The sequence below is a fragment of the Gordionus sp. m RMFG-2023 genome, chromosome 3 (genome assembly GCF_954871325.1).
Source record: "Gordionus sp. m RMFG-2023 chromosome 3, tfGorSpeb1-WG-v2, whole genome shotgun sequence".
In the NCBI taxonomy this organism is placed as follows: domain Eukaryota; kingdom Metazoa; phylum Nematomorpha; class Gordioida; order Chordodea; family Parachordodidae; genus Gordionus; species Gordionus sp. m RMFG-2023.
Genome location: NC_088777.1, coordinates 17,495,291 through 17,506,240, shown reverse-complemented (window position 1 = coordinate 17,506,240; position 10,950 = coordinate 17,495,291). Strand labels below are relative to the sequence as shown.

Genomic DNA, 10,950 nt, shown 5'->3' with positions numbered 1-10,950 from the left:
ATATTAAACCCATTAGAGATTATTTAGAGCAACAAACAACATCGGTTGCCAGCGAAATATCATTTTCCAGAGCTGCCGATACCCTTACGAAAAAACGAAATAGAATGTCGTCTACAACTCTCAATCGCCTTTCATAAATTCATGATATAAATATATTAAATTTAACGGAACATTTTTGCAAATAAATAATATTTTAGCATATTTCATTTATATATTATATAAAAAGTGTATATTATTTCATAAATAATGATTATATTTAGTAAAAAAATGCATCCTTATTTAATTTTTTTCAAAATTTCAAAATTAGTTTTATCGAAGTCAGATATAAAATAGATATCTTAACTAAATGGTCTTTAATAAACAAAATTATGTGTACTAGGATTCTGTAATGAACTAAACTCTAGCAATAAATTCCTTACTGTTTTCTAATATTTTTGATGAGTTAGAAGCTAAAATATTATACAGAGAAAGAATATTAACACTTGTTTCTTATAAGAATTGAATATATCAAATTATTTAACAAAATTTTATGTTATCTCAATTAAAAATTAAGTTCGGCAAGGTTCTAAATTTTAAAAAATTTATTAGGCCCTAACCGAAATTATTTTTAAAAAATATAGCTTGGGCCGGGGGTATTATAGAGTTTTTAATATATTTACTTTAAGCACGTGAAATTTTAATTTAACATGTCTACAATCTATATTTTTGCGCATTTGCGTCAAAAAAATTTAAAAGATTTAAAAATAACGATTATGACAATCGTCACTTATCTATAGTACATCTTCACTGAAGTTTTATTTAAAAGCAATACTTATCTTAGCCCGTTTACGTCCAAAAAAAATTAAAAAACTTAAAAAATAACGATTTTGATAATTGTCACATATATATTGTATAATTTCACCAAATTTTAAAACCTATTTTTACCCATTTGTGTCAAAAAAAATTAAAAAAACTTTAAAAATAACGATTATGACGATTGTCATTTTTATAAGGTACATTTTAATTGAAATTTTAATTTAATATGTTAAAAATATATATTTCTGCCCATTAGCGTCAAAAATAATCAAAAATGTTTAAAAATACCGATTATGATAATTGTCATTTTTTCAAGGAACATCTTTATTGAATTTATAATTTAACATCTTTACAATATAAATTATAATTTACCTTTTGTGTCAAAAAATTTCAAAAATGTTAAAAAATAACGAATGTGACAATTGTCATATTAAAATATTATCCTTAAAAAGATATCATATAAAATAAATAAAAAGGTTTAATATAAATTAAAAAAAAAAAATTATTTAGAAAAAACCACCTCCTTTAATATACTTAAAAAAATAGATAATTTTACAAAAAATATAAAAAAAAACTAAAAAGATTTTACCTAAAAGATATCATATAAAGTTACATAAAAAATTTTAATATAAATATTTTAAAAAAAATTATTTAGAAAAAAGCACCTTATTTAATATACTTAAAAAATAGATAATTTACAAAAAGATTAAAAAAAAATTATAAGAGATTTCACCTAAAAGATTGCTTATTTATATTAAAATTCGTAAAAGAATTTCTCAAAAAAGATTTATTTACAAAGAAGATTTAAAATTCTTATAAAATCAAAATATGTTTAAAATCTTTATGAACTTCAAAAAATATTTTTTGCTTAAAATTTTGAGCTTAAAAATCAATAATAAATTGTAACAAAAATAATATTACAATATAGCATATCATTTTTTTTATTAAAAAAACATCAAATAAATAAATCCATTTTCCTTCATTTCATAATATATTAATATAAATAAAAAAAATTATATCATATATGTTTTTTGTTGATAATAATAAAATATTAACATTTGTTAATATGGTGCCAAAAGTTAACAAAAGAAAAGTAAGAAACTGCGTTTATTGAGTTTATTATATTTTTGCATTAATCTTAAAAAAACTAACTAAAATCTATCATAAAAAATAAGGTATATATATCTTTCATATTAAATACAAATTTGATTAAACAAAAATAAAAAGTATCAAAATATATTACAAAAATATTTTAAACAAAAGCAAGGTTACAAGCTAAAATAATCGTAAGTTTTCATTAACATATTAAATAAGGTTATATTCAAATAGTACCAATTAAAGTTATACAAAATATCAATCAATTTAAATATAAAAAATCAATTCCATTATTTAACAAAGTATAAATAAAATAAATTATTTTACTACAAAGGAATAAATAATAATTAATGCCGGTAGAACAATAATTCTGCATAATTATATTCTTAAAATGTCTCAATAACATAAATAAATTTCGGCTCTAAATTAAACTCAAGCTAACTCCCGTATTGGTTTGAGCCAAATTATGAGCCAGCCGACTTATATGTCTCAATGAGCTGACTTAAGCCTGCCAATTTTTCGACTCAAAACTGACTGAGTAAGGCTAAGCACAAATAAATAAATATTAGCTTTCGGCTTGAGCTAATTTCTGAGCCGGCTTGAGCCAACTCCTGAGCAGGCTTTTTAATATCATATTATCAATACATTTGAGTTAGCCATTTATAAAATTTTGACTCGAATGCAGTTGTTTTGCATAATACTTAGCGTTGTTAAACGGCTCAATTTGAGCCCATTTTTACAAACGGCGAACTCAATATTTTATTCAGAAAAATATTATGCAAGCCTAAAGATTTTGTTCATATATGGCACATAGGATTGAATACCTATTGGCGAAATCTCGACGCTGACAATATTTTATGGGTATAATGTTGAATTAGCCGTTTTTAAAAATCGGCTCAAATCAAGCCGTTTAACAACACTAATAATACATGTAAAAAAATAAATATCAAAAGTTATTAGATACTTATAAATAAAAAAAATAAAAATTGATCCGACCCAGTGAGCCAACTAAGTGAGCCGATTAAGGGAGCCGACTAAGCTACTTGACTAAGTAAGCCTACTAAGTAAGCGTAAGCCTACTAAGTAAGCGTAAGCCTACTAAGTAAGCGTAAGCCTACTAAGTAAGCGTAAGCCTACTAAGTAAGCGTAAGCCTACTAAGTAAGCGTAAGCCTACTAAGTAAGCGTAAGCCTACTAAGTAAGCGTAAGCCTACTAAGTAAGCGTAAGCCTACTAAGTAAGCCAAATAAGTAAGCCGACTAAATAAACCGACTAAATAAACCGACTAAATAAGCCGACTAAGTGAGCCAAATAAGTTAGCCAACTCTAAGTGAGCCAACTAAATGCGCCGACTAAGTGAGCCAACTAAGCGAGCCAACTAATAGAGTCGGCTCATGCGGCTCCTTGATCGGCTTGAGTGGAGCCATTTTTTACGACTACGACTCGACTTTCAAGCCTTAAGAACTCGATATTTTAACATTATACTTGTGGCTTCTTCCATATCATGAATAAAGTTTCATACGTTTTCTGAACTTATATTTGATGTTCTTAGAAATATCTCATCCTGCATTTTATTTTGGGCAACAATATTATAATTCTTTATTAGACTTTCGAGTTTTATTAGTTCCTATAAAATAAAAATATAAATTTATAAAAATAGAAATAAATTACTTCATTTTGTGTAAACTCACTTGATTGCAGAATGATTGAATGAGTTTAATTGCATATATGTATAAAATAAATATCAATAAGCCAAAATAATCGTGATGTAAAATTTAAAAAATTTATTTTAAAAAAAAATCATATGAAAACAGCTTAACCCAAAAAGTGCTCAATATTTCTTAACAGGATGAGTTTTTGTCCAAAAGGGTAAATATATTGCGAAATTTCATACAAGAACCAGTTCATTATCAAACTTCCCATGTTTTGGCAAATATGTCTTCGCCAAATTTTTTAAAATACATACAACTAATGTTGTTAAAATGCCCGATTTGGGTCGATTTTTATAAACGCCCCGATTAATTTTGGCCAAAGTAATATTATATAAGTATCGAGATTTGGCAAATATGTCTAAATCTTTCTGCCATCTATAAGAAAAATCTCGAGGATTACATAATATTATTTTGGTTACAATCCTATTTTTAAAAATCGACCTGAAATGATTTTTAATAACATTACATACCACCACGAGGTATCTTTTGCAAGACCATAGAGGTATAGTTCGCTTTCGATTAACTCTCAAGAATAAAAATGAGTAAAAAAACTAGTCTTTTTTAAAATGCACAAGTAAATTAATTTGTAGAATTTGAACCCTTTAAAATAATTTATACGTGATACGTGATATATAGCGCTTATGCCCTCTAGTGTTGAAATGCAACAGAGCTACGCTAGGTTTTCCTCATTTCCATCTTATTGGAACAGTTAAATTTGGGTGTAAAAGTTAAAATATGAGGAGCCCTCCACACGTTTGTGGGCAAGCCGTACGTACTTGTAGGCGCAACATTCCGAAAAATATTACTTAAACCTCTATAGGCTTATATAAAAGGGAATGGGACAAAAAAAGAGCCTATACCCGATAACTACAGTGAAAGTTAATTACGTTGTGGTGGGTTAAGGACAATTTACCATTAAAAATCTTTACTATATTAAAACACTTTTTGGTAAGTAAAATAAAATATACTTATGAGAGGATTAGGATGTATGATGGTATTGGGAAAGTTTGATAATGATGAGTAGTTTTTGAAATTTATTACTCTGGTAGTATACGATAGGATTAATGGGTGATGATAATGTAACATACATTCTGAGAATGTATTTTGTACTTATTGAAGGTAGCTTTTCTTGATGCGAAATAGTTTTTTAATGGATCTTTTATTGTTATTCAGTCTAATGAATTGTTTCATGTTAACATTTAGATCCATTATATCTTTTATGGTTTTATAGTACCATAATGATTTGTATTTTGTGTACTGTTTACCTTTATACGAGTACAGCCATGTTATGGCATCGTGGACTAAACTATTATCAGAGTTTCTTATTACATGGCCTAATAACTGGATCCGTCTTTTCCTAAGAGTAATATTCACTGGAGTGTGAGTAGACTTCCTCCAAAGATTCGAGTTAGAGATTACTCTTGGGTAGAAAATCCCGTGTATCGTACGCAGACAATTATTTATGAAAGATTGAAGCCGTCTGATCTCTGTTTTTTTTGCCTCCCAGATATCTCCACCGTATAATGCAATTGGAACAATCAACGAGTTGAATATTCTCAATCTAGTGAACACTGAAATTTCACTAGCTTTCCATATTTTCATATATCTGTAGAAAGCACCTCTAGCTTTCTGTATCCTCATCTTCATCTCATCTTTACAGCTACCTTTGTTATCCAAGATTACCCCTAAGTATTTTATATTCTCTACTATTTTCACTGTATTCGTTCCAACTGTAAAATCCTGGATTGAAGGCGCGTTTGGGGAGGGAAGAATAACCGTTTTGTTAAAGTTGATCCTAAGGCCAGCTCTATAGCTCACTGTCTCGATTAGATAAAGTAGATTTTTGGTCTCTTCGATACTTTTCGAAATCACTACAATATCGTCTGCATAGGATATTATCCTGTTAACGAAAAAAATTTTCTCGTTTGATCCTATGTCTACTAGATCTGCAGCTCCTAATACTTCTTTTATTATTTTATTGATGATTATGTTGAACAGGAGAGGTGAGAGGGTACAGCCCTGTTTTACTCCTTTCTTAATCCTGAAAAAGGGGGAGGTTTTATTATTTATTTTGAAACAAGCGAATAAATTCGAATAGTGATATTTCAAGATACGAATTATCTGGGTTTCAATACCACATTCTACGAGCGTTTCCCACAACGCTTCATGATTAACATTATCAAATGCTCTACTGAAATCAATAAATGTGTAAAATGACGGAATCTTATATCTATAACACTTTTGCATTATTATCTTCAGAGATAATATGGGTTCTAGTATATTTTTATTAGGCCTGTAAGCACAAATATATTTAGAAAAAAGATTGGGCGTCGAATGAACAATCTTATTCTTCATAAGTACCATAAATATCTTTGCAACACAAGATGTTAAAGCGCACGCCCGATAATCGGTGAATTTCAGGGGGTTTGCAGTTTTGGGAAAATTGCATATAAGGGACTTGTTCCATTCCGTAGGGGTGCTTCCATTTTCCCATATTTTATTGAATAGGGCTAGTAGAAAAGAAGATGTCGTTCTAGGTGCGATCTTCAGATGTTCCGCCGTAATGTTGTCAAGCCCCGGAGCTTTATTGTTTCGTAATTTCTTTATTACATTCATAATTTCCACTAAGGTGAAACCAGACTGGGGTGGAGCCATAATTATATTTACATTTGTTGCTCTAGTTACTTTACGTCCATCGAACACCGTAATATAGTAGTCGAGCCACAGCGCCATCTGTTCATCTTGATCAATTATTATTTTACCATCATTTAATACTATTGAGGGTACCTTCTGAAAACCGTTAGGTTTACAAAAATATTTTAATTTCTTATATGCATCATGTAGCCTATTTTCTCTTACGTCTTTGTCAATATCAAACGCTTTCTTCGCGCTATAAACCCGTCTATCTCTCCGCAGTAATCTTTGTATCATCTTCCAAAGATCCTTATTAGAGCTACACGCGGTTCTTAACTGGTTTATTTTCTCCAGGGTATCATTCGCCATCCACTCCTTCCTGTGGATAAGACTTACATCTGGCAATACTCTGTATGTATCGACTAGGGCATCTTTGAAAAGATTCCAACTTTTCTCAACGCTTGCAAGCCTAATAGTGTTGTAGCTGGCTTCTTTCCCGCTTAATATCTCATCAAAATGTCTTTCATCATCTAATGTTCTTATTTTACTCAGTTTGCGAGTTATTTCATTACACGGGGGAGTAGCGCTAGAACTAATCGAAATTTGTCTATTTCCGTTATGATACCCCCATAAATTTTTAACTATAATAATCGCTCTAAGCAGTCTATGATCTGACAAATTCATATTAGTTAGGGCTTTAACATCCACGAACCAACGATGAATATTCGAGATGAAGAAGTCAATTTGTGATTGCTGCTGCGCTCTTTCAAAGGTATACGTATTCCTATCCCTATGACTGAAAAAAGTGTTTTCAATTTTGAAATCTTTATTACAGCAGAAGTCAAGTAATTTTTTACTGTATTCGCTATTACTCTGTACTAGGGTAGCGTGCCCAGTGACGTTTCTATACATATATTCCGCTTCTCTGCCTATATCCATATTTAGATCTCCCAATATTATTATGTTATATCTCTCTGGTAAGGAGTGTATTATGTTAATCATTATATCTACAAAGGCTAATCGCTCGCTCCTTTTAGGTGGGACGTAGAAATTTACGATTATAGTAGGCTTGAAGTTCGTATGTAGGTATAGGAGCCCGCACCTTTCCGAGATGGGTACAAATTTCATGACGTATTTCTGCATTCTTTTATTAATAAGGAAAGCAATCCCTGACCAGCTGTTGGAGGTAGTACCCGAGCAAAACATCTTATATTCATTGAAATTAGCCATAATATCTCCAGGGTAGTGGGTTTCCTGTATGCCCAAAATGTCAATTTTCTCTGCCGTTAACATCCTTAACAGAACTGCCAGTTTATTCATTAATCCGTTAATGTTAAGAGATGCTATTAGGATCTTGCCTGTCAATTTGTTCTAAACAGAGTATTTACACATAAGATACTAGAACATTAAGAAGTTAATTATCGTGAAATTTAGGATATTGATGTTATAATTAAAAGATCAGACCATGGAAATGAAGATACAGCAAAAACAGTGCAAGATACCTAGTACGGTACCAGCTTATTCTAGGGCGTAAAGATTCTTAAAACTGGAAGAAAAATGAGTCATATCTAATGATATGTATAATGCATTAATAGGTACATATATAAAACAACGGTAACAATGATTATACTAATACGGACATGATAATGTAAGTCATTTATTACCATTAACGGTAATGATACGGATGTATTAATATGTATTAAGTTGAGAGTTAAAATTATACTACCGAGATAATGATAATTTAGGGAAATAAGATACAGATGGAAAACATACATTAATTTACTCTATCATCTATTTTTAATATTTCTGCTTTCTAATAATTTTATATAAATATTTATTAGTCATTCCTCTTACCTCATGTACTACCGAAGGGGTAATAAGTAAAATAAATTGCAAGATTACTGAACAATGAGTAAAATACCATATACTAGCACAAGGCTACGTAATACTGCGAAATTTTCGAAATAAATTAGTTTCACCATAAAAAATTTTTATTTAAACAATTAAGTATATGTAACATTTTAAAATTCATCGTTTTCTCTATCCTTAATTTACCTAAATTTTAATTTATCGGAACACCGATAAAGCTTATGAAACTACTTATATTCGATTAAAGAAAGGACGAAAAGATCTGAAAAAAAAAACAAAAACAATCGAACAATGATATATAGGGAAAATCTGCCTATATTAAATGCCCGTGAAAATGACAAAAGAGGAATTTAGAAGGGTATCCCACCAGACTTAGGAAAAGATTTACCGTTCTTATCGGTATTTTAGTTTGAAACCGAGAGATTGAAAACTGACTTGAAGGAAAAAAAAAAATTTTTAAAAACTATCGTTAACGTTGTAATTTATATTAGGTGGTAAAAACGTTCGAGCTAACACTATTTAAAATTAAAAGTTTGAAGAATGCATTTGCTAAGGTGTAACAAAATAAAATGAGAACATCGAAACAAGCAAACCTACCCTGATCTGGAAAGGGAGAGAACAAATATAAATCTTTAATACGGAAAACGGAAATACATACAAAACTGTATAAAGAAAAAATATACCTCCATATCTCTGTGCCCGTTTGGAAATCGAGTTGACGTAGACATTTAAATAGAAGAATATTTAAAATTTGAAGGGAAATAAAATTCAACTTAGCATATAACAAATAAAAATAAAACTTTACAAAACTTTTGTATAACCTAAGACTATGAAAAAGGAAATGATTAATGAATAATAATTAAAACAATAATATGGGGGCGAATACAGGGTGGGATTACCTAATCACATACAATAACAAAATTATGAATTATACTATCTCTAAATAAATAATAAAAAATTAATAACAAGTTGTAAAACCTTTTTCCGAAAAGCACGAAAGGGAAAATTAAAATGTTCAGAAAAGAGAGAACGATGACGCCTAATATTAGAAAAACTTATATTTTTAGAGAAAACAAGGAAAATTATATACCATTGGCGCCTAGAGTTGAAAATATGGGTATTAGATTAAATTTTTTATGGTCATTAGAAATTACGAGTAAACATAAATAAATTTAATAAATAGGCAGGAAAGTAAAATAAAGTACCGTAGTAAGAAGAACTTAACCTATTACAATGTGTAAGTTTGGATTCAATACAATTGGGTGAGCCACAAGATAAGGCGAAAATTCTTATAACAGTAAAATGAGTGATATAAAATTTTTGGAGAAAACTATTAAAGTTTTCTTATCTTTTAGATGATTTTTTAGTTTGTTTATAATAAACACCTTAAAAATAATAGAAACGATGAGATATACATGTTTATAGGTCTAAACAATATTAATTTATTTTCCAAAAAAAAAAACTATTATATCCTATTTCGTATTTTAAAATTGTTTACGAATTTACATATTTATTTTAAAGGAAAAGCTAAACCCAAATGGGAAACTAGAGAGAGACAAAAAATAAAAAAATAAAGGGGAAAAAATAAATAATTACTTATAAATAAAAAGGGAGGGAAAAAATCCAAGATGGTGACGGAAAGAATAAAAGTTATACAAGAAAGGGTGAAACAAAAATTATTAAAGATGGAGGGCATAAAAGTAAAAAAAAGTTTATATTGAAAGGGAAAAACGAAAACCAAGTGAGAAACTAGAAATAAATCAAATAAAAAGTAAAACTAAGTCATAAAAATGGGAGGAAAAATTCCAAAATGTAGGTGATAGAATAATGAATTATCTAAGGGGTAAGAACAAATTACTAAAAGATGGACAATAAATTATAGACAAGTATTAAAGGATAAGGGGGATAAAAAATTTAGTAGTACATAGAAAATGACCAAGTAAGACTAGAAATTAGTCAGGTGCTTGGTAAAACTTATCCTAAATTTGTGTGTACATAATGTAATTTCTGGTATAAAGTTTAAACTACTGACACACAATCTAATTATTATATTAATCTAAAGTAATATACATAAATGGATAAAGCATAGGTATATATATGTAAGAGGTATATATAGGAAAAATATACATGAAAATAAAGCATAAATCTGAAAGTAAATAAAGTCTATATACAAAAAATAAGCATAAATATGAAGATAAATAAAGTATATATAAGAAATTAGTGAATAAACATAAATTGCAAAATGAATAAGGTATATTGAACAAATAAGTAATTATAAGAAGTAAGTGAATACTAACCTGAGACATCAAGAAAAAAAGTTTGATAACCTAGCTCTTGTTCCACCATATACAAAGAGTTAGACTGAACCTTACATTGTCATCTGTTGATATCCTCTTACATAATTCATTGGTATTTACTCACAGTCGATCAATCCTTGTTAGTAATATTCTAAATTCATATCTCAGTAAAATTTGGTTTTTGAACTAAATGGGAGCCAAAACAATTTCATATTGTGATATTTTAGGTTGGGTAAATTACATCATCAACAGAATTATTTTTTAAAAAACCAATCCATATGGGAATATCAAATGCAATTATTTTTATTGCCGTGCGGTCGTATCATATGGGAATCTATAGATTTTTTGATGAATTCATAAAAAATTTTAAAAAGTCATGCTGATTTTAAAATAGTTCCTGATACATAAATAAATTAGTTAGAAAAGAGATCAATCCCTCCCTTATTTTGGGGTAGAAATACTAAAACACCGTCAATTCAAATAATTTATTTATTTTAAATATTTTATATCAGAAACATATGATAATTAAATTAAATTATTATATATTTAA

General features: G+C 28.7%; 1 protein-coding gene across 1 annotated transcript; it reads right to left on the bottom strand.

Annotated features, from left to right (window-relative positions):
• Positions 1 to 4,710: 4,710 nt before the first annotated feature.
• LOC135926773 (uncharacterized) lies at positions 4,711 to 7,554 on the bottom strand. The gene has a single exon (XM_065462705.1). It carries the CDS (start codon positions 7,552 to 7,554, stop codon positions 4,711 to 4,713), a length of 2,844 nt encoding a protein of 947 aa, XP_065318777.1.
• Between the last annotated feature and the right edge of the window lie 3,396 nt (positions 7,555 to 10,950).

Excerpts from the sequence above, each read along its gene's own strand:
- LOC135926773 (XM_065462705.1), bottom strand. The coding sequence starts at position 7,554 with ATGAATAAACTGGCAGTTCTGTTAAGGATGTTAACGGCAGAGAAAATT.